This window comes from Aquila chrysaetos, chromosome 19 (assembly GCF_900496995.4).
Source record: "Aquila chrysaetos chrysaetos chromosome 19, bAquChr1.4, whole genome shotgun sequence".
Taxonomy (NCBI): domain Eukaryota; kingdom Metazoa; phylum Chordata; class Aves; order Accipitriformes; family Accipitridae; genus Aquila; species Aquila chrysaetos.
The window spans coordinates 2,041,134-2,065,118 of record NC_044022.1 but is presented as its reverse complement, the minus strand read 5'-3'; the positions used below and the strand labels follow the sequence as shown (position 1 = coordinate 2,065,118).

The 23,985-nt window shown below is 36.8% G+C and overlaps 1 protein-coding gene across 17 annotated transcripts in view; it reads left to right on the top strand.

Annotated features, from left to right (window-relative positions):
* The window catches only part of NBEA (neurobeachin), a 514,437-nt gene that overhangs the window by 432,296 nt on the left and 58,156 nt on the right, over nt 1-23,985 (top strand). For all 17 annotated transcript variants that reach the window (XM_030042222.1, XM_030042221.1, XM_030042209.1 and 14 more), the window contains 3 exons: nt 676-816; nt 9,465-9,584; nt 20,512-20,664. In XM_030042222.1, coding sequence (XP_029898082.1) covers nt 676-816; nt 9,465-9,584; nt 20,512-20,664 — 414 coding nt within the window. The remainder of the gene's footprint in view (nt 1-675; nt 817-9,464; nt 9,585-20,511; nt 20,665-23,985) is intronic.

Sequence of the window (23,985 nt, the reverse complement as noted above, 5' to 3'; positions counted from 1 at the left end):
TTTTTACCTGATTTGTTATAGATTGTCAGTTAAGTATGCTCAGAATGGACTTTGAATTTGTGAATAATTTCCAAATTCTATTGTTTGTAAGTACAAAGCTTGTTTGTTTTGCTGGGTAAAACGTGGCTTTGTTCAGTCAGAAAGTACATCCAGTCCTGCAGGACTATGCATGGTTTTTAAGTATTTCTGCTTAAGATCACCAGACACCATCAGCAGTTCCGCGTGAAATCTTTTCATCATGAACTGTGCATTACAAAGTATCCTGTGTGAGCAAAAGTCAGTTTTCATTAGCTGTGTGATTATGGTGAATGACAGCAACAGAAATATTAGTTTGGCCTCAATGCATTTTAAATGCAGTTTTAGAAGTCTATTTCCAGAACAATGTTACTGCATTAATTGGGAAACAACTCATACTTCAAGAAGGCCTTGAAAGTTTGCAGATGTGGATCACTTATATTTGTCAATTAAAATAAGGAATGTCATAAGACTTCTAGTACACAAAGCCTTTGAAAAGAAATTCGAAGATTACAGCAATCTGAAGGGATTACTGCAGTATGGAATGAGTTTGGCTGCAGAGTCTCCTATATAGTGAATCTTAACACAGAATTAACCTATGGCATATCAGACATGCTGCCCTTCAGCTGATAATATATCTGACCTCTTATCCCTTTGCAGCCCATTGGTGCTTTGAACCCAAAGAGAGCAGTCTTCTATGCAGAACGGTATGAGACGTGGGAAGATGATCAGACCCCACCTTATCATTACAACACCCACTACTCTACATCTACTTCTACATTGGCTTGGCTTGTTCGTATTGTAAGTATTTCTGGATCCTGGTTCTCGTTAATATCTTTATCTACAGCACCTCTTCTGTCACTTACCACTATTTTGACTTTTTTAATGAAAGTACCTTTCTGTCAAAATCTCATTGTTCTTTCTTACCTTAAAACCTCAGAAATTCTGTAGGTATACTGTGTATGCTCATTTGTAGTGATTGGGGGGTCCTTCCTACCCAAACAATCTGAAATATATTTAGACACAAAATTGTGGTGGTGTAAGGACACATATGATGAAGAAAAGCCATCTAAAACTAAATCTATCTGAAAAAAAGTCTCTAGACAATACAGAAAGCTGATACTATTTATATATTCATTTATTATTTTCAGCTAGGGATAGATATATACAACATTAAAGAAAAACCTTTCGTAAAAAGCACATTAAAATGTGTCACATTGAGAGGCGAACTATAGAACCAGTTTTATATTAAAGCTGTATGGAGTAATATTTCATGCAAATGAACTGTGCTTTTCAATGAATTAATAACACAGTTTTCAGAAATGTAAAAATGTAGATTCTAACTTCAAACTGCTATTTCAAGTCTGGAAACCTGATGCTTAAATCCTATCCTCAAAATCAGATCTAAGGAAGGGGGCCAAACTTCAAAGATAGAATGAATCTGAATTCAGTTTACATGTTAACACAATGAATTGCAGAACAAGGAGCGCTGATGAGAGACTTAAGGTTTCACAGACAAACCTGAATTAATGAAAAATTGAGTCACTATATAATTACTGAACTTAAACTACACCCTGCCAATAAAAATCTGTCACGTAAGGTGTATTCTAAGCATGTTTCACACACAACCGAGCAAAACAGAGCCACACAAAGCTTGACATCTGAGTTTTCACTCATCTCAGCTTCCGTTAGACATGTCCTCTTTTTTCTGGTCAGAAGGGAAGAATTCATTTGTCTGTGAGTTTAGGATATACTTCTTAACCCCTGGGAACCTAAACGTTGATTACACTCCTACGTGAGGTGGTCACTGTATTCCTTTTAAATGTTGCTAAATTATTCATGTACTGTGAATACTTTTTATGGTTCACATGCGCTTCTTTGTTGCCTTAAAGTATATTAAAAACAGTGGTTTTATTTGCGTGTTTATCTATTAATTTTGGCTGTTATTCAACAAAAGATCCCCTCTTGCTAGTTGGCAAATTCTTAGGTCTGAAAGTCTGCTTACAGGCTGAATGTACAACACACCAAGGAGTATTCATTTCCTGCATTAGGCTAATGCTGTGTCATTTTTACTACTGTTGTTTATGTAATACTGTAGGTGTTCTTGCTCTCTCTTCTGCCCTAAAAGAGCAAGAGAACAAGGTCTCTGCCTTGATGGCCTTGCAATATAGAAAGTACAAATTACATTTGTTAGAGCAAACAATATATGTGAGAGTAGAAAGCAGAAAAGAAAAGGAAAAGCAGGGCTTTCTAGGGAAGAGATTGCTGATGGCAAGAAGGTGAAAACAAAGGGAGAATTTAAATACGGGGACACACCTAGACAGGTATTTTACAGATTATTTAAATAGGAGTGACCAGCAAAGAAAAGCAATCACTAGTGGGAGGAGGCAACAGAAGTGAGAGGCAGACAGAAGGCAAAAGTTTAAAGCTCAGAAAAGGGAAAAAGGAAATAACGTGATGAGATCGGATAAGGCTGCATATGGAAACCCTAAATAAAGATTTGAAAATAAGTGTGTATAGAGACAGGAAAAGATTATAGCTATGGGGATTATAAACTCATAGTGATCCTTAGAGAGAGATTTTTGGCTACAAAATAAAGGATGAAAAATCCTAAGGGAGAAGATTATGCCGGTGAAGTTGATAGATAAGCCTAAATCAGATTTCTGGAAGTTAAAGTAAGATTTCTTGCTCATGAATTTTTTGAGCTAGTGTTTTGGTATGAGTTTGTGAAGAAGGTCGTGTAAGAACCTTTTATAAAAGGTAAATTACAGTCTAGTCCAGGAAGAAGAAGGTGACAATAAGAGATGCAGAGATTCAGACAGAAAAATGCTTTTGCTATTTTAAGTGGCTGGAGAAGATTCACGGGAAGAGATGTGTTACAGTGGAGCTTTTGGTAGAAAGCGACAACAAACTGAAAGAGAGGAGTGGAAAGTAAAATCATGGGAGAAGACTGCATAGACCAAAGAATAAAAGAAAAGGGAAAAGAAAAAAGAGAGAAATGGAGAGAAAACAAAGAAGCAAACAAACAAACAAGAAGCTATGACAAAAAGTATACTGGGAATGAGGTAATCTAGACAGAAGCAGAACGAAACAGTATAGAGTAATGGGGACCCAGGTGGAGAAACTACACGCCTAGACCTTTGTATTGGATGAAACAATAGTTGCAGCAGGAAAGGAAGTTTCAGCCACTCTGATGTATGTATATACAGAGTTGTGTAATTGCCACAAAACCTTAAAATTTTTTTTGAATGTTGCTTTTTGGCTTTGACAGATGCAATCTGGTTCCTGTCAGTTCTCTTCAAAATGTTGCTTGTAATATCATATTTCTGAGTCAATTCTGTGATAATCTGCTCCCTACTGCTTTATATTTCCCTCTGTTGCTTTCCTTTATCTGACGTATCAGGCTACTTTTATAAAAGGCACTTTATTCCTTAGCCTCAGTTCTGTCCTGGTTAATTGATTCTGATATCATCGATCTCTACCTTCATTTTGTCATTAATACGTTTTTCACTGGTAGTAGTTTTCTCTTGAGTCCTTTCGTGTATGAAGAGTGTCCAGTAAAAACCTGTCTTTAAAAGTGACCTATTTCATTATGTTTTCAAAAATATGACAGTGGCTTAGCATATAATAGGTTGAATCTACTGATAATTACAGCAAATATAATCATTTTATTATTAATTTTTGTTCCTTTTTCTGCCTTTCATTGTACTTAATAGAATAGGGTGTAATCCTTAACTGAAGCTATGAGCTACTAGTGCATCTGCAGAGCTTCTGTTTGTACTTTCTGTGAGCTGGTTGTACAAGTCTAGGTGTGCTCCATTCTCTTCTGTAAGAACACTAGGAGAAAAATGAAGGCAGTTTCAGGATACACAATGGTTCAGCCTCACCAGGCCATATATCAGATTGGTGTCGTGATTTAAGCCCACCCGGTAACAAAACACCACGCAGCCGCTCGCTCGCTCCCTCCCCGCCCCGGCCATGGTGGGATGAGCGAAATGCTTGTGGGTCGAGATAAGGACAGGGAGGGATCACTCACCACTTATGGTCACGGGCAAAAGACAGGCTCAACTTGGGGAAGAAACAAAATCAATTTCATTGACTACCAATCAAATCAAAACAAGGATAATGGGAAGTAAAACCAAACCTTGGAACACCTTCCCCCCACCCCTCCCTCCTTCCTGGCTCAACTCCATTCCCCATTTTCTCTCCCTCCTCCCCCCGCAGTGGTGCAGGGGGACAGGGAATGGGGGCTGGGGTCGGTTCCTCACACGTTGTCTCTGCCGCTCCTTCCTCCTCGGGGGGAGGACTCCGCGCTCGGCCCCTGCTCCAGTGTGGGGTCCCTCCCACAGGAGACAGTCCTCCATGAACTTCTCCAATGTGAGTCCTTCCCACGGGCTGCAGTCCTTCAGGCACAGCCTGCTCCAGCGTGGGCTTTCCCCTGGAGTCCCGGCCATCTTGGGGGGCATCCTCCTGCTCCGGCGTGGGCTCCTCTCTCCCCGGGCTGCAGGTGGGCATCTGCTCCCCCGCTCCCCTCCATGGGCTGGGGGGGACAGCCTGCCGTCTTGTCTCACCGCGGGCTGCGGGGGCATCCCCTCCTCCTTCACTGACCTCGGTATCCACAGAGCGGTTCCTCTCACATCCCACTCCCCTCTCCACTGCAGGTTCCCCTTCTTAAATCTGCTCTCCCCCAGGTGCTACCACCATCACTGACGGGCTCAGCCTGGGCCAGCGGCGGGTCCAGCTTGGAGCTGGGGAAGCTTCTAGAAGCATTGCCTGAAGCCCCTCCCCCGCTACCAAAAAAATCCACGCCACACAATCCCAAAACAATTGGTTACGGTCACTTTTGAGGGTTATACCCCTGAAACTCCACCAAAGCAAAATAATGCATGCACCCTCTTTTTGTACAGCCTCCCCCTGCCACGCACACACACATACATGTGTGCATGCACACGCTCATATGTGAATTGAAATTATAATTCTTAATTTACCTGTACATGTTTATTTAAACTAATCCATTGTACATTTCAGACTACTACATCATGCTAGAATTCTGAAACAACAAGAAACAATCCTCTAACTAGTTTCATAAGAAATGAACTGAGCCACAGCCTAGAAATATTTAATGCTATAATTATAAATGAATCCTGCATGATCTCCAGAAACCTTAGGTTTATATCCAAAATCAACTGTTTCTTGAAAGTGATCAGCTTGCTTTCTAAGTTGAGGGGTAGATTAAAAATTCAATAACTACTTTACAGAGACAGACAATGAATGTAAAAGTCTACCGTATTGTTCAGTCAGGTTAATAATGTTGATAAAAAGTAACAGAGAACACCATGATTTATATAATATTGCCTTTCCCTCCTTTGAGGTGTTACTGAAATCAAACCACAGTTAAACATTTTTGCACATCACACATCCTTAGATCTAAACCCAAGAAATTCTACTTATTCCATAGGAGACAACATCACCCACGAGTTTGCTCCAGCAAACGGAATAACAGGTATTCTGGAAAGGGATGCATTGTTCTGTTGATATAGTTCCATTTTGTATACACGAAATTAAATATTCGTAGTTTATGACTAGGTGATCTTACTACCTGGTTCAAGAGTAATTTTTTTCACGTGCTTTCTGTCTGGACCAGTGAATGTTTAAGTTGCAGAAGGCAGAATAGTTTAAACCAAGAATGCTACATCAGAATGCCATATACTCTGGTGACTTGAATGTCAACCTGAAAAGTAGACAGAAGAAAACAGAAAAGTAGACAGAAGAATGACTTCTGGCTTCAATCATGTAGAATGTAAATATCAGCATTGTTTTCAGATTTTGGGGTGAAATAGGCTAGATTTGTGGTGCAATTGGATGCTCTCAGTAGTTGCTGTTGAAGAAGTTGTGTTTGTGTGAATCGGTTGCACCTTCATTGAGACAGAGACCAGTACTAGAGAGTATGATTCTCCAACATGGTAGTCAAGAAGTTTATAGAGAATGATTGGTTTCCAGTTTCTGTTACAATGACTAAGTACTTGTACAAGGTAGAAGTAGTTCTGGATTTATTATGACTCATGTCTGATTGAGCTGAAACCAGTTTTTAGTGAGAATCAAAGGTGGGGAAGACTTGAAATCCTCTTGTAAACAGAAGTGAATCTCAGTCTCCTTTTCAGAAGGTCTGAGCAGGACAGTCACAGATATATCAGACAAAAGGTGTACATCACTGACAAAACCCCCAATACTCTTCTTTCTTCTCTTACAAATGGCCAAAAAGGCATTTTTGTTTGGCATAACATGTCTTAGAATGAACCATGCCTTCCTCCTCCCTCCCCTACTCCCACCATAAATGATTCAAATGGGACTAGGCACTATTAAAAGGGGATGGAGGGAGAGAAGCACTGTTGAATGGGAAAATTCCTTGTTCCCACAGCTCAAGCTTGTATTCATCATAATCAAGTACCCCACAAATTTCTCTTCTTGTTGGCAGTGAACAAGGCGTGAATTTTATTCAGAATATTAGGAATGAGTAAGATGGGTTTATAATGAAAACATTGTGCAGCTTTATAGCTTTCACAGCAACAAAACCTTTACATGAAATGACAGTAATCGGTATCATAGAATAACAGTATTTAAATGAGTATATTGAATACAGATATGAATTGTATTTATATAATATAAGCACTTGACTTTCCAGAGAATAAAAATTACCTTAAAATTATGTGAGAGGTCTGAGATAAAGCAAGCAAAAGCTCTGAATTTCTGCAAAGGATTAAAAATCCAAAAAGATAGGCACAACAGGTCATAGCAGGACAGCATAATAGGGCACCCTGTAGTGCTCAGCTATTAAAAGTTTAATCCTTGATTATGAATTTTATTGCTTTTGTATATTTGTCTCAGATGCTTAAAATAATGTTGTCATGGAATTTTGGATTAATATTTTTACATAATTTATTGTAATTACATCATTTTTCTGGTTTCTGCTTTTTTTAAATCCATCAACTGCTGCTGATTTCAGAACCTCAGCAGTGACCCACAGTCTGCTCCGCAATGATATTCACAACAAATTACACGTATCTTATAAAAAAAAAAAGTGATAGCTAGGGGTAGGCAGAAGACAGAATTATTTGTGCTCAGATCAACAACATATAAAGTTTTTCTGTATGGGTAAGCTAGAAAAATAGCATAATTTGCAAAGATTGCTGTTGAAAAGAGATTTGGGAAATAAACCCAAAATAATTCTACTGTTAAAAAAATTTATGAATGTTAAAATTATAATATTAATAGAATTTTAGGATAAATTAATATAATCCAATTCCTGTGTATATTGTTTTGCGTTTGCTAGCTCTGGGTCTGAACTGTACACTTTTTCATTTATATTTCACATGAAGTTCACTATAGGGAGCACTGTAAAATCTGGACACATAAAAACTTAATTTATTTTCTTTCAGTATTTCAGTTCATTGTGATACTTTTATGCTGCTCACCAAGTTGAGCTACTGTTAAATTTTAATATTCTGTTCAAATTATAAACCTCCTCCTCACTTGCCACACACTGTTTCAGTATTCACGAGTGCAAGCAAAGTCATTTGTGCAATGGGAGTTAGGGTCCTCCAGCAAGAAATGACACTGTAATGCTTTTGTATTTAATTTAATTATTTTTAATTAATTATTTAACATATATTAGGATTCTCTGATGGGAGTAAATGCACTGATTTCTTAGATTGCTACCTATTCTTTTGAATGTATCTTTTAAAAATAAATCCCCAATGTTTTAAGAGAAAAAAAAATATGGACATCCCCCCCATTCAATTAGTAGTAGAATGTCTTACATTATTGTAATGAAAACGATTCCATATTTGCACCAACAGACACTGAAAGTTAACATACTGTCCCTGGCTAAAAAAAAAAAAAAAAAAAAAAAACACCAAAATAAAACTTTGTTCCTATATAAACAATTCCCTTAAGCTACTTCAAAGGTACTGGCATCCTATGATGACAGTAAGAGAGAGATCCCATTCCTTCTCATTTAGAGAGAGAAATTTAGAGTATTTATCTTCTTTGAAAGAAAGTAGCCTGTGTTGACTGTTGTGTATGATAGAAAAGATTAATTGGGAAGACATGTAAAGATTAGAGAAACAATGGTCTCTGGAAGTCTGTATTCTCTCTTTTCTTTTCCTCCTCTTTTTGGATTCTTTCACTACCTTTGCATCCATGCTTTCCTTATGTATATTTTAATTGCTCGTAAATACTACGGAAAATGAATTACTTCAATCCTCTTTAATCTTGGGTAATTCAAACACTATGTGTATAATGTGACATAATTCCCTCAAACTTTCTTTATTAATGGAGGAGATCTCTGCTTTGGTCAATAGTTTCAGAAAAGGAAACAGAAGATATATAGAATAAATTCAAATAATAGATGGGTAATAATGTAATAAGAATTATGACCTGGTGATTATGAACTGCTTTGATTAAAAAAATTTCCAAATGATCATGCGGGGAAATAACTTTGGGTGTGAAGTTGACAAAAGGGACACTTTTTCAAGAATTCCCCATCAGACTTTGGCAGAAGAACAAGTAGTTTCCATCCATGTGGACATATTGCCAAATATTAGTTCAATCAGAGAGCTAATGGAGTGGTGCTAGAAAACCAGGGAGCTGGCAGTGATCTCGGTATTCAGGTTCTGCTGTCAAATTAAGGATTTGGTTCCCTGTTAACCCCTTCCCTGCAGTGGAATGCAGTGAATAAAAATGGGTTCTCCAGACTGTCTTAAGACTTGAACTCTACCTACCCAAAAGTTAGCTGTTTCCATTTAGTACATATTGGGAGTGTGGTTTCAGATAGGATTAGCAAAAGTAAAAACTCTAAATATTTTGTCTCTGTACCTCTGCCCCAAAGCGATGATAAAGCTATATATCCTGTAACGATAGTCTGCCTCATAATGACCATAGAGCCATTCTGCCCACCGTGCGGCAAAGTGGAACCTACTGAGGTCTTTTAAACTAAATGAAAACAAAAGAAAAATCCAGGTGGGGGATTTTTCAAGATTTTATTTTGGCATACGATCTTACAAGGGGTAAACAAAGCATGGTAATATAAATAACACAGAGGGTGTTTATGATGGTTGCAGTGGAGTAGGCAGCCATTGTGAACTGGAACTAAGCTACATAGGTCTGCCACTGATGGGTAATTAGTCTTACGGAAGAGTGAATATTTAAAATAACCTTTCCTGCCAGAACTCAAGATCTGTGCGTGTGGAAAATGTGTTAGTGCCAATAAATGTACTAAGATATTCAGTAAAGATACATGTGCATAGATATAACTATGAGGTGCCATATTTTTCTTTAATTCTGCCTTATGAAGTATTTTGATCTGCAAAAGTAATTTGGATTTTGTTAGAAACCTGCTGCATGATTCCTTCTGCTGTTTTCTTAATCCATCTTCATTTCATTGACTACAGGAGCCCTTTACAACGTTCTTTCTAAATGCAAATGATGGCAAGTTTGACCACCCAGATCGAACCTTCTCTTCAGTAGCCAGGTCTTGGAGGAACAGCCAAAGAGATACCTCAGACGTGAAGGTAACGTAAACATGAAATAAATTGATAAATGTGCATTTTCATTCATGGTATTTTGTTTTGTGTAGGGACAAAGAGGGTTTTATATTTAATATCTTTATATTCAGTACACTAGGTAGTTTAAATAAAAGGTGGATATTACTAAAGAGTATTCTAACAGAAACAATCAAAGATTCTTTGAAGTTGAGTGGACAAAAGGTGTTTTGTTTTTAGAGAAAAACAACCTAACTGATCTAATTTAGATCAGATAATCAGGAGATGGAGAAAAGCCCAATAAATTGTTCTTTCCTGCTGTTAACTCAATATTTGGCCCACTCCATAAAACACAGCAGGAATTGGATTTGACCTTAAAGTGTCATATTGTTATAGCTTGCCTAGCTCTGGGTTTGCATTGCCTGGGGCAATTAATAAAGCATTAATGACAAGACCCATTTAAAATGTTGGCTTTTCTGTACAGCATTAGCTTTTACTTGAATGTGCCTGGGGATATTATGCAACAATACGCATTAGATTAAAACAACTTCTACATGATATACAGAAACAGCCGGAGAGCAGGGTGATTTTACTGTTGTTATTCCTTACCTATTGTTAAATACAAAGGGTTATTGTTCATATACATGGGACCTTATCAGGAAGAAACCAAAATCTAATAATATTTTGAATAATATGGTCCTTTCTTGATTCTCATTTTCTAGTAATAAGGTAGGCAAAGGCTGCAGTATACCATTAATTGCTTTTTTTGGAAACTTTATTTTATAGTGAATATATCTCTTCTATTTTGATACTGCCACTCATACTAGGAAATGCTAGAGTCAAGGTCACGTTACCATTATATTTTTTACTTAAGTTGACAAAAGAAGATGACGTAAATTTGTTGATTTATTTTTATTCCAGAGCTCCTGTTTGCATAAATATTCCAGCAGTCTTAGAAGTGTATGTGGACAAACCATGTTGTTATTATTCAGTTACTAGTCAGAATAAAAAATTGTAAATTGTATGGCCATCTTAATATATGGGAGAAAATGCTTTTTAAAGGAAAGAAATTAACCTAAACCTCTTAAAACCCATTTCATGTTTATTTATGCTCCTCTGGAAGTCAACAGTATTTTAAGTACTCTCACTGTTACCTTTGTAAGAAAAACAAAGGAAATTTCAGAACTTGGAAGGAATTCGAGTTAATATCTGCTATATTTGAAATGCAGCCATTTCTTCAAATTCAAAGTGCTGACATTTTGATTTTTGCCTTTCAATGAAATCTGGTTTTCTTGGAATTCCACCAGAATATCTGGGAAAATGGCTTCCTAGGAGTGGGGCTAAAACAAAAGATAAGAACCTTAAACTGAGGAATAAGGGAAAACAGTTGGAAGTGACTGTAATCTTCTTGTCTGGCTTTTGTACACAGGAGGAGGGCAGTTAAATACATGAAGGCATTGCAAAAGATAAAGGAATATCTGTGGACAGACGAAGGGATGGTATTCAACCAGGGTATATAATTAGTGAAAGGATTGTTCCTAAACTAGCAAACGAATGAGTTATCAGTAAAACAAAGAACTGAAATGTTTGTATGAAAATACCAGGAGTCTTGTGAAGCAAGTGGGGTGACTTAAACTGCTGCTGCCAGCTATTGCAAGGATGTGGGAATTATGGAGGGATAACGGTTGCATTACAAAATGTATTTGTATTAAAAAAACCCAGGTTATTAAAATAAAACAAGTATTAAAAAGGTGCTCAAAGCCAGATACCTTTGGAAAAGGAAGGCAAAAGGTGAAGATGTGGGGTAGCTATGTACTTTAATGTCACTTTTAAAAAAGGGAGTTGGAGATAACTTGGATAAAATAGTAACAATTAAGGGTCATAGTTGCACTGGGGGAAAGATTGTAAAATAGTGTATTCTAGAATACATTTGGGAGTCTGCTGTAGAGCCCCAGAGTCAGATTTAGATATATATACATTTCTATTATGCCATTAGAAAGAGAAATACTACTTGCAGCTAAGTCATTACAGAAAATCTAATATGGGAGGCACAGATGAGGTATGTTAGCCAATAAGTGTTTTCTCCAGATAATCCCTGACCTTCCCTTTCAGGGATACTTTAGGGATTAAAGATGCAGTTTAAAATATGGTTTTGTTAATTAATGAAGATACAGGGAAGGTAGTTTAGAAATTAACCTTGAGTTGATTTATTATGAGTTGATTCAGCTCAAGATAAAAATAGATAAACAAAAGCAGATTCAAAAATAAGCTGAGTCTTTAAGGGATGCTAAAGCAAATAGAAAAAGTTTATAAACTATCTAAATAAAAAAGAAAAAGAAAAAAAAGGTATAAATGAGAGGACATCTTTAATGTATTTAATACCAGCATTCAATGTATTGCATCATCAAATTATATTAATGGATATATTAATATTAAAAATGTATAATTATATATTAATACAAAGCCACTACTGAAATAAGTCTACTGAAGTGCACATGCAAAGCCACTACTGGAATGAGTCTACTGAAGTACACTTCAGTAGCCTAAGCAATATATGTCAATACATTGCTGGTTTGTGTTCAGTTTAACAAGAATACTTGAAGATCAGCAGGATGGCAGAAAGCTTATAGTGAGACTGAAGCTATATCCTTAGCCTTATAACAACTAGAATATCCCATGGCACCTAAATTCCACCTGAAACAGTCTGATTAGTCATTCATTTGTTTCAGAGCTCTTACGTTCTTGGAGAACACAAGTTATTGTTTTTTCCTCATTCAATTTTTAGTATGTATTCATGCTGGATAAAACAAATTCTTAGTGCTTGCTTTGCTGGGAACTAGCTAGTGGAAGTATATACCCAAACTGGAGGAAGCCATAAGAAGAGCAGCAAATGTGTTTAAGGAGTTGGATACAGGAAGAAAAATGTGTGTATGTGTGGGGTAATTAATGTCTAAAAGTGACGACATGGTAACATAAATGCTATGAAATATGCAAACATATGAAAGGGGGAAGAATTGTTTGTCTGGGAACAAAGAGGTAAACCTCAGAGGAAAGGATCAGAGTTGAAAAATGCTTACTTAACCAATAGGGTATGAAAAGTTAAAGTGAAATTGAGTATTCTCTGAATTTGAATATCCTCACAAGGGGAAGTAGTAAACCCCTTGTTTCTCAAGCTTCTTAGAAGCATAGACTGGCAAAGCACTGGAAAAGCATCAGGGACAATCATGAATTGGCAAGAGGATGTGCTAGTTGACCCTTTAGGCCCTTTCCATTTGTAGAGTCTGTGTTTCTTAGCGATAAATCAAGAATGAGTATAGCAGCTAATTGTTGCTGTTGTTTGTTGCTTAACATCTTAATGAACTGCATTTCTCAATGCCATGACATCAGGGCCAACTTTTCCCTGAGGCCTCGGAGTTCATTCTGCAAAAGGATGGGAAACTGGACTATTATTAATACTACAAATAGACCTTTTTTTTTTTAGATTAGTTGTGCTACTGCTTGGAATGCCTTACAGGCTTTTTAAGCATTTTAATCAAGTTTTCAGGGACTGGAAAAGCAGTGAGGTATGAAGAACCACCAGGATACCCCCTCAAAATCTCCTCCCATTTTGCCCACTCTCCTAAGAACAGCAACCACTGTCTTGGACAACAAAAGACCTTCAACTCTGAGAGGGTGAAACATCCAAAAATTCACGTTCAGGTGTCTGGCAGCTTCTAGTATTTATCTAGCAGTCCTGCAAGAAAGTAGGTAGTGTGCAAAAGAGAAGATGTATAGAGGTTGCATGTAAGTACAAAATCTTAAAGCACGTTCTCTGTCAAAGTGTTCTGCATATTTGTGTAGCTGCTTCTGGCTGCACATGCAGTTATAAGCGGAGGTCTTTGGCAGTGTGGATTCCCACATGATATACGCACTGCAAATTGTTTTCCCACCCTAAAGATTTTTTGAGTCTTTATAGTAAATATTAGGTGCATGGAATATGGGCTGTCCATCAAAGTGGCAAACTTTGGAAACTGTTAAGAATAGCAAGTGTTCATTATTCATGTATTCCTTATCATATATTTGAAATTCATCTGAGCTGCTTTAAGTACATTTAATCTCTGATCTCACTAATCTCATTAATTACTGTGGCACAGGTTATGAAATAATTTAAAAACAGCGTGTGTAATGAATTAATCTGACATTCTTCAATGCTGTGTATTGTAAGATGGCCACAATTTTTGCTTTCAAGTACCGTATTAAGTAACGATATGAATTGCCTTAATTCTTTATTAGCAAGGTCTAATTAAAAAAATCCTTTTAAAATTAATTTTTTTTAGGAAAGTAAAATCTGTATTATGACTGTTTTTCATCAGTTACTGTTTAAGAAAGAGGACTATGAGGTGCTTTATTCTTAAGTGCTTCTGAGGTAGGTCAGTTTTAACTAGTAAATTGAGATTTTTAAGCAATGCAGTGTGCTTCTGCAGCCTCAGTGCAGTTTTAAAAGAAACAACCAAACCACTTTTAAGAAATTCTGCATTAAAATTTAAAACACAAATACCTGCCATTTGCAAAAGAATGTCTATCTCTTTAGGAAGCTGCAGTTCGGTGGGTCAGTCTCCTTTTTTCACATGCATGTGTTCTCTCTGGTATTCTCTCTCTCTGCTTCTCCCTTTCTGCCTTTCCCCTTCCTCCTTCCCTCGCTCCCTTTGCATATGTGTAGTCTCCTCCGGAACTAAATTGTTTCTCACTGAGCTAAGGAAAATCGGGCAGTGGCAGTAGTTTGATCAGTCTGAAAAACAAGCCGTAATTGCTGCATCTTGAATTGTGCCAAAAGGTACACCACCTTTGAAAAATGTAGCGTATAATAGATTATTGCTCAATGGATGATTACTTAGACAATTTTGTTCCTCACGTTTGGGCTGTTTTGCTTCATTTTCAAAGCAACCTGTTCACCTACAGTGGATGAAACAGAATTAATATGGTATGCGCTATGTTAGAGTGGTAACACACAAGGGAGAACCTGGATAACAGAGTTTATTTTATTGTGTCTCCCTTTATCAACATCGACCTTCTCTCGAGATAATCAGAACAAGCTGGAGGAAGAATGAACATTCGCAGGGTGACCTTTGAGGAAACAAGTCACCCGGAAATGACCATAACTTGGCCAGTCAGCTTTCACATTTTTTCCTTTCCACCTCCCCCCTTGTCCCCGCTCCAGTCTTTGGTAACATTGACTTCCCCAGAACCTCCTGTTCAGGCACTAATCTTTCCTAATGCCTCTCAAACTTGTTATATTACTCTTTGAATAGTGTGGTTAGAAGTTAGAAAGGTAGCTCTGACAAAATGTCATTAAGGTGCCTTAGTGTGAATTAACACGGTTAATGGAGGTACTCATGACTGACTCGTTGACCCAGTACTAGGCTCTTGTGGAATTAATGGATGCCAGGGGATCAACCTTTTGGGAGGAAAAGAAAGAAAGAAAAAGAAAGGGCAGCTTTAAAACCTTGGAGTGAACTATATTAGAAAAGTGAAAACGTCTGGCTTGGATTTGATTTCATTGGGAGGCCATAAAATGGTATACCCTTAGCAAAACATATTAAACAGAAACGTCAGATTTGATGCAAGTGGTGTACAATTATAATAGTGTTAATAGTGGTCCTCTATCACCCCAAGACATATTTTTAAAGTTTAATTTCTCAGCAGCCTGGATTTGTCACAGGACTGTAAATTAGAAAATGCATTTGGGGATGTTTTCTTATATGAAGACACAAGGCATATAATACTGTTAACTATGCCTTGGGGTTTTAGTATAGCTATTAAAATAAACTAGAGATCACATTTACAGACAAGAAATGTCTGTTATAATATTCATTTTACCCTTTTTTTACACCCCTCAGTAGCTTTACTGCGTCATTCTTCACCTGAGAAGAGCCAAGCTTCTCGGGCAGTTTGAAAGGTAGCTGACTATTAAATGATAGAAAGCTAACCTGTCTTATTAGAAGTGTGAATGAAAGGGGAGCAGAGGAGGTTACCAGCTTGTGAAATGTCAAGGACAACTAGACAGAAATTACTGCAAATAGATTTAGATCACTAGAATCCCTATTTTTATTAACTCTTTGAACTCTAGATATTTCTTGTGGTAAGAAATTACCCATGACAGGTTATGTAGTTGGAAAGATTTATTTAGAACCTTTGATATGTTTTGGCAAGAGCAAAGAAACCATAAAATGGTACTGAATTGTATCAGTTAATGCAAAATTATATATCAGCTGCATGGCATACAATAACAATATGCATCTAAAATGCTTAATTTGTCTGTGAATATTTTAAAAATACCAGAGCTTTTAAAAATATTTGTCTTCTGTATTTTTTTTTCTTTGCATTCCCTCATTTTATGCCCGCAAACTGATGTAACTTCTGGGGAAGCTTTTTTCTGTTGTTATTTTTGATGTTTTCCTTCATGTCTTGATTTACACTGGCTAACTCAGTGTTTGTAGTGTAGGAAGAACATATTTTGAGATTCGTCTTTCATCAACATTTGTAGCTTGAAACATAAAGTTCTCAAAATCGTGGTAGCCTCAAACAAGCATTCCCTTGCATAGACCGGGCATTGCATTGACCTTTTACTCCTAGTGCCACTGAAGGTGCAACAGGAGTTTTAAGGATCCACTTATCAACTATCCTGTCTGTCAAGTGGAAAGCAGATTGGGAGACAGAAGGTCCTCTGTGTCCCATCCCCTGGTGTAAATACCATCCCTAAGAGACATTTTTCCCCTGCTAATTTCTGAGTCTCCTTGTCCCTATCTTTAGGCTGAATTTAACAATGACCCTTCTAAAGCATGAAGCTGTGATTTGTAAGAAACTATGTTGTATGGCAAATTACATTGTGCATAAAAATGAATGAAAAATAGCAGATGCTGTCAGAAAAGTATGCAATCTTAATCTCTGATCTAAAAACCACAGAGGTTGATAAAAACATTTATTTTGGCTTCTGTGCGATGAACACACAACAAAATATAATAAGGCCAAAGTATATATAGGAGTAAATTAAGTTATGTACTGTTTAGGAATAATTCTACTAGCTAATTTGGGGAGATTAAAAGAATATTTTACACATCTGTAACTAAAACTTAAGCAATGTAGCAATACAGAAGGTAAAATCATTGTCCTTCATTTGGACTTTTAGGAGCTGAAAGGCTGTAGAACTGGTAGGATAATGCTTTCCAAATATGTAATGAACTACACGAAGAGAAAACAGTGATTTTTTCTCTCTATGTGTCATGGACTGATAGCTAGGACAAGGGCAAATGAGCTTAGATTGTGTAATGAAAGATTCAGGCCAGGTGTTAGGTGAAACTTCCTCGGACGAAGACTACTGAAGTCAGTTGATGGAAGGATTGTAGAGTTGCTGTCACTCACATTCTGGGACAACAGGGGAGACAGATATCTGGCAGGAAAGATGGTGTAGCTGAACCTCTTCTGGAACGGAGAAATGGGCAAGATTGTCTCTCCAAATGTGACCCTGAAACAGATATTTGAGGTGTTTGTTCCCTGTCCTTAGCAGGAAAAGCACCAAAAGAGCTGTCTCTCTCTAGCCATAATCTTTATCAGAATATGAACTGGCACAAACCCAGTCATGAAACAAAGAAAACCCAAACTCTGGCTGAGAAAAATGTAAATAGGTTTTGAAAATAACTCTAGCCCTTGCTGGTGTTATCCTTTCCTTCATTCTTGTGTTCATTCTTGAAACTTTCAGTGGCTTCTTGGTTAAAGCAATTCTCTCTGGGCCCCACTTGTCATCTTGCCGTCTCCACTGAGGTTCACTCCTGTCTGCTCCTTCCTTTTCCCCGCGACCTCCCAGGCTCCGTCCTCGCTGCCTGCTCTGTCCTTGCTAATCCTTCCTCTCCCTGCTTCTCCCAGCTTGTACTTCTCCTAGCGAAGTGTGCTCGGGGGCCCTGGGGAAGGGGGTATTCGCCTTTCCATCCTCACCCGGCGCCTGCCGTTGCCGTGAGGTAGAAGAGACAGCTTCTTCATTTTTTCACAGCAGAATAAACAATGAACACATAAACCCAAACCTTTCTATCATACTTCTCTAGATGAGTTGTATTTTCTGTGCTTCTAAGTAGCTAAATACACATTTTGAAGATTTTTCTAACTGTTAGCAAGTTCATACATAGGGGTGCCACAATATTTCATAATGGGTCTGTGTTTTAGTATATATTCATTCATTCTCTAGAAAAGAGAAGGGGATGGATTTATCTGAGCTATTTTTAAGTGTTGTGGTTTCTTAGTCTAGCCAATAGTGGAGACAGCAAAATTGCAAGAGGAGTATCAAATGCTACCAAAGAAAACTGAATGGTTAATGCAAAGTATGGGAAATGTATAAGTATCTGGGAAAGGTCACATGTGACATTGTTCGTATCTCAAGAAAAGGTTCAATTCATGCTAAATAGTACTCAAATAAGCAAACAAAATTTTAGGCTGTACTAAAAAATAACATTGACGAGAATGCTGAGACTATAACACAGTGGGTTTATTAAATTTTTTTTAAATACTATGTTTAGATTCATTACTTGGACTAAAGAAAAATAAAATACCAGGAGATGTGTAACTGAAATGATGAGGGTTCTAGAGAGAGTGTTATTTGAAGAGGATTTAGAAGTCTGGCACTGGTTAGTTTCCAGAGCACAGGAGTAAGACAGGTCAAACTAAACATATACAATACAATAAATCTTATGAAGAAAGTTAATCGCATGCTTTCTATTTATTCTATTTCTATTTATGTTTTCTGCTATACCAGACAAGGGAACATTAAATTACACTGAAAGCAAATAGCAACAAAGATAAAATTACTAAATGGAAATATCCTTAAAAATATTCAGTGACTTACATCCCTTTGTTTCAAGATACCCCTGAAGTCAGAAGGTTAGTAGAATTCAGTTAAACACTAGATGTGTCTCTGGGTAGCACAAACCTTTCAGATACGTTAGGTGTAAAAGTTCACAATTAGATCCTAGGACTTACAAAACTGAAAAATGAAATTTAAGAATTAACGTATCTTTGATGGAATTAAAAACTTGCTTATTATTTGACATTACAGGTTAGTACACCACCATATTGCATAAAAAATGGTAATAATTAAAAGCAGTGCTATGTGTTTCTAGGCTTTCATACAAAATACAAATAAACTGCTTACATTTTTCTTTAATAAATGCTGTTTCATTTGAATGTTGACTTTTAATTTAGTTTTGACTTTAAAATATTTCATCATTCTGAGGTCCTTATGAATTTTTCCTTTCTTTAAGGCAATGCTCTTAGTTTGTCAGTGATTTGTATGGTAGCACATGTTGGGTTGTGGCCAGGTCTTAGTCCCAAGTTAGTAGTAGTCTGTTGAGCTCTAGAAAGATTAATGTCTAGTTTTCTCCAACTACAAAGATCAGTCCTTCTTCTTTGGGCTGCACTGGAGAAAACCAAAGGGCTTCCTCAGGAACCTGAGGGTTAGTGAATCCTGTTTAGGGAAAAGGGGAGAAGTTTGCTTTTAGAAATACTCTGAGTAAATTAGAGGTATTTAATCAAACTTAAGATTGTCAGTAAAATAATCTTTTTTCTTTTAACCTTATAGAATATTCAGGATTGCTTTTAGTTTGGCTTTGCTCTAGCTGCTGTTTTATTATTTACTACATGTAATATTTTAATTTTTTTTTGTCTTTTTGAAATTACAGCTTGTTTCATAATGAGCTATTCAAGCTCAGGCATGTCTCACTTGGTTAGTATTTTGCACTGGTTAGATATTGATTGGCATTGCATTTTAGTCTAATCTGAATTCAGACTCTTTGTAGTATATTAAAAATGATGTAAAAAGCAAGTAAATTGCCTCCCTAAACATACTTAAAAATATAACATAAATAGTTTCTTTTTTTTTTTAAATGAATAAATTTGAAAGGACCATCTATGCTTTAACTGCTTTATTCTCTGTGGAGTTGCAGATCAGATTTAATTAGATAAGTTTGTGTCTGCAGTGATTTTTTTTTTTTACGCTTCACGTGTCTGCAGCCTTTGAAAGGACCACAAAGAGACTCAGGTTTCAGGTGCTGTGTCATCAGTTCTGATCATGTTACACAACTGAATGCCATCATGCTTTTAACAATGTAATTTAGTGAATTTAATCCATATCTGGATATTAGAAAAGAGGTAGTGGGCTTCAAAGCTTTTTTGTTATTGCAGTTCAATACTTGCTGCTAAAATAATAGATGGCAACAAATGGCGATATTTATTATGTCAAAACGCATTTCTATATAGCTATCCTGGAAATTGGGAAAAACTTCACACCCTAACTGATCTATAATGTATTAATACACTGCAGATGATCTTTACTACTCAGTTATTGATCTCCACAGTTAAAATATCATGTATTTCTGTTTTAAGGACATTTGTTTTACTGACATTTTTCTCTCCATTTATTTTTTATTTTTTCTTACAGTAGAAAAATTCATTCACCCTGAATTCTTCTTCCTTATATAGGTAATCAAATTGCCACCTATTCTTATGCAATTAAAGAACATTGAGAAAGTAAAATCAAGACAGTGTTATATCAGCAACTTTTTCCTTCCTTTTAAGTAGTTTAGTTAAACAGTGATTAAAAAATCCAACATATTTATAGTATTGAAGGCCTAGCATACAGTTTCTTGTACCTGTTCTTCTGAAGAGGTCTCCTTTATTGATATGCACTGCTTTTCCAAAGTTAGGCTTTTCATAAAAACAGATATGGGAAAAATAAAGACTGAATATTTCATGATGAAAAATATGTTTGACCGTAAGTGCAAGAAAACAGATCATAAAACTTCTTAAACAAGTGCACAGAAACATAAACAAAAGCAGGAATGCTTTAATGTGTACTACAACAGAGACAGATTCTGGCAGCACCACTTAGCATCTCTGTATAAATGTTAAGTCTCATTGTGTGTTTTCTCCTTGCTAGGAGCTAATTCCAGAGTTTTACTACCTACCAGAGATGTTCGTCAACAGTAATGGCTATAACCTAGGAATCAGGGAAGACGAAGTTGTTGTGAATGATGTTGATCTCCCTCCATGGGCCAAGAAGCCTGAAGACTTCGTCCGTATCAACAGGATGGTAAGCTGCACTTTAGTTTAGCCTAAGTAAGGAGTTCTGTGTTTTAACAAGCTCACCTAATGCTGTTTTTCATCGCTTTAGAACTAGATTTATAGAAATAAAATAGAAAGTGAGGGAGAATTTGCATTCTGTCTTGCTTGGCAGAACCCTTTATTTTACAATGGATTGTCCTTCCATGTGCCCAAATCATGCAAAATGAAATTCAGTTATTTACTGTCTCATGAGAAAGCATCAGATGGGTATGAGCTGGACAATACAGGATAGCCTGAAAAATTTCAGTGTGTTCCTCCTCACTGCCTTCTACATCAAAAAATAAAAGGTTATTATAAATGCTGGTATCTTGCAAGATATATTATATTCCTTACTCGGCTGAAGCTATGCTCTTGCTATTCATCAGAGATGAACTGGAGGCGTAGAAATGTGAACATAAGCCAGCAACTGCAGTCTCTGAAGAAATTTTGCAGAAGAACTGCTCTGATGTAAATCACCATGAAGTCTGCAGAATTTAAGCATGAAAAACTTTTATTTATGTTGTATATTTTTTGCTTTGATTTGATAGATAATGAATTTATTAATGATAGAGTTAATACTTATGTATGCTTCTAGTAATTTTTAGGGAAAACAAGGAATATTCTCATGTTTTGGCCAGCAATAGTTCAATTAATGGTTCTGCTCTGGAAATGGATCTCCCTTAAAATGCATATTGCTTGTCTTGCTTATAGAGTCAGGCCTATACTTTCAATAAGCTATGGGTTTCCATACAGTTGCAGAACTGTTTGGCTTGTGCGTTATTCCCTATAGTGCTTTTGTGGTGGCATTGTAAGTCTAGCACTTAGTTTTCTTCTAGTCAGTTTGGCAATTTAATTTCAGGAACTGTCTGTTTAAAGAAAATTGTTCTTCAGGAGTTGATAGAAAAAATAGCCATATGAAGTTCAAAAGAATAGAAGGCTATTATAAAAACAAACCTATTCCTAGATGTATATGATTTGGAAGCGCCCTCCATTTAGAAGAGTAAATGGTTTGATGTATGTACAGCAGTCTCCTAAGGAAGTGATGGCAACTTCATCACTTGAGACATGAAATGCACTACACAGAGCATGAGAAATGTGTTCCAGGGAGTAGTCCTTCATTGGCAGGGAGAAGCTGAACAACATTTTCCCTCTTTTTCTTGGCTGATTTCTCTTATAGCTGCATATATTGTGACATTCTTTCTAAAAACAAGTAATTGTCACAGCTGGCGGCAATAAATTCAAGTGCAATTTTACTAGCAAAGAAGGAGGTGGCTTCAAAGGATCACTACACTCCATTAGCATTGTCTAGCGTGGGATGCGCAATCGCAGGTACGTGTCTCTGGAGTGCCCGTATCGCTGCACAGAGCCCTTTTTTTGGGTTGTGGTTGTGGCTAAACCTGAGCTGGGCCCAGGAGTAAGCACACTGAAGTGGACCAAGAGGTTTAGTTTTGACATCTGTAAGAACAGAAGTGTGATACCTTAGTGAAAAAGGATAAACAAGCTGCCACCTATTGGGGAATATAATGAGAGATGCATATTAATGACTCCCTTTGGGAAATTTTATAAAGAATGTTCCTTCTTGTATCCTAAATTGCATTTTCTCCATCTTTCCTTTCCACAAAGATGGAATGATTAATAGGAGGATGAAAGTCACTATATGATAAGAGATCACTTGAAGAAAAGCTTTAGCTTTAGTTTATTTGATTTCTCTTGTGCAATTTCTGCTTTTTAGAAAAAAGCATAGGATCTCTCTACAGGAAATTTTTGTGCTGTTGAAGAAAACGGCTGTTTGAGTGAATTTAGAGTATAGCATTTATGCCCCTTCAGAACTATACTTGCAAGAACGGCTGATAGTTAAAAGCCAGAAATACCTTTTAAATATTAAGCTGTAATAGCACTAATGACTGATTCCATAGGTGTGTAAGTATGCTCAGATTGCCAGGAGACAGACAAACTGATGTTAAGATTAAAGTAGTATTAGAATTACAGGCTTCAACTAACTGAGTATTTCACAGATTTCTGAAATCAGAAACGATCTCACATATTATACCCTTCCTATACTGTCTTCCACCCCTGTCCCCACAGATGTGAGCATCCTGCCATTATTACACAGTTTTGCCTGGAGGCAGTTTCTGCATGGCCTTTATTCATCCCAGCATCTACTTTTAGCAAGAGCATGATCAGTAGTTAAAATTCAGTTCTACACAGATACATGCTATCTTCAAGTGAGCAATCTGATGAAGTTCACAAATGATAATAAAGTTGGGAATTGCCTAGAAAAAAGGAGAAAGAGGCATAGATTTAATTGAATTAGATGCAGAAAATACACTGAAAATCACCTTGGGAGGAAAGAATTAAAGATATTCAATATGAAGCAGAAGTCTGGAAACAAAAATAGTACCAAAAATAGAGCAGCAGCGAGGGAAGGGTGACAATGAGCAGCAATTAGATTAGATAAAACTCTGTAATTCTATATTCACCAGAAATAAGTGTATTTTAATGCCATCTATGGAGAATCATTGCATCACAGAGGATGTAAACAGTTGTACCTGTCTATGGTCCTTTTGAGACTGCACCTGGAATATTGGATTCACTTCTGGGCGACTAGATGACAGAAGAAGTATTCACATTTGGATGGAGTTCAGAGGATAGAAACAAAGTGGATAACTTTGGGATGTTTAAAGAGCATGATATATGCATAGGTTTTTATAAAGCTTATTAAAAAGTAACAAGTAGCTAAAGAAGGATAATCCCTTTCATGAAAATGCAGATAGTATATGTAGTAAGAAGTAATGGAATTACATTTTGAAAGTGTAATAATTTGAACGTGTAATAATTTTTCAGAAAAACTTCCTCATGTAGGGTTTTATTAGCGGATACAGCAAACTGCCCCTATGCTCTCTTTTTGGTCACTAGAACTAGACTGGCCAAAGTAAGGAACGAATACAAAGCGACTGGAAAGTTTGACATTCCCTACCTAATTCCATGTTTTGAACCGTCCAGCAGATGTATTATTCAGTTAGGTCATCCCCAGGCGAAGCGTTGGCTGTTATACAAGAATCTATCTTGAGGAAAAAAAAAAAAAATAGCCTGGGTGTGGTGCTGACGTGTAAAACACAGCAAGCTTGTGCAAGCCTGGAATTTCTACAGGAACTTAGCAAAGCAAGGAGAGAACATGTTTACAGGAAAGCCACAGAAAATTGAGGAATATTTCAAATAAGTGTTATCCTGATCCATTTTCTAATGAAATCAACAGTAGTCACTTCATTTCAGCGGAAAGGATCCTATGTGATAACGCATAACATACAGT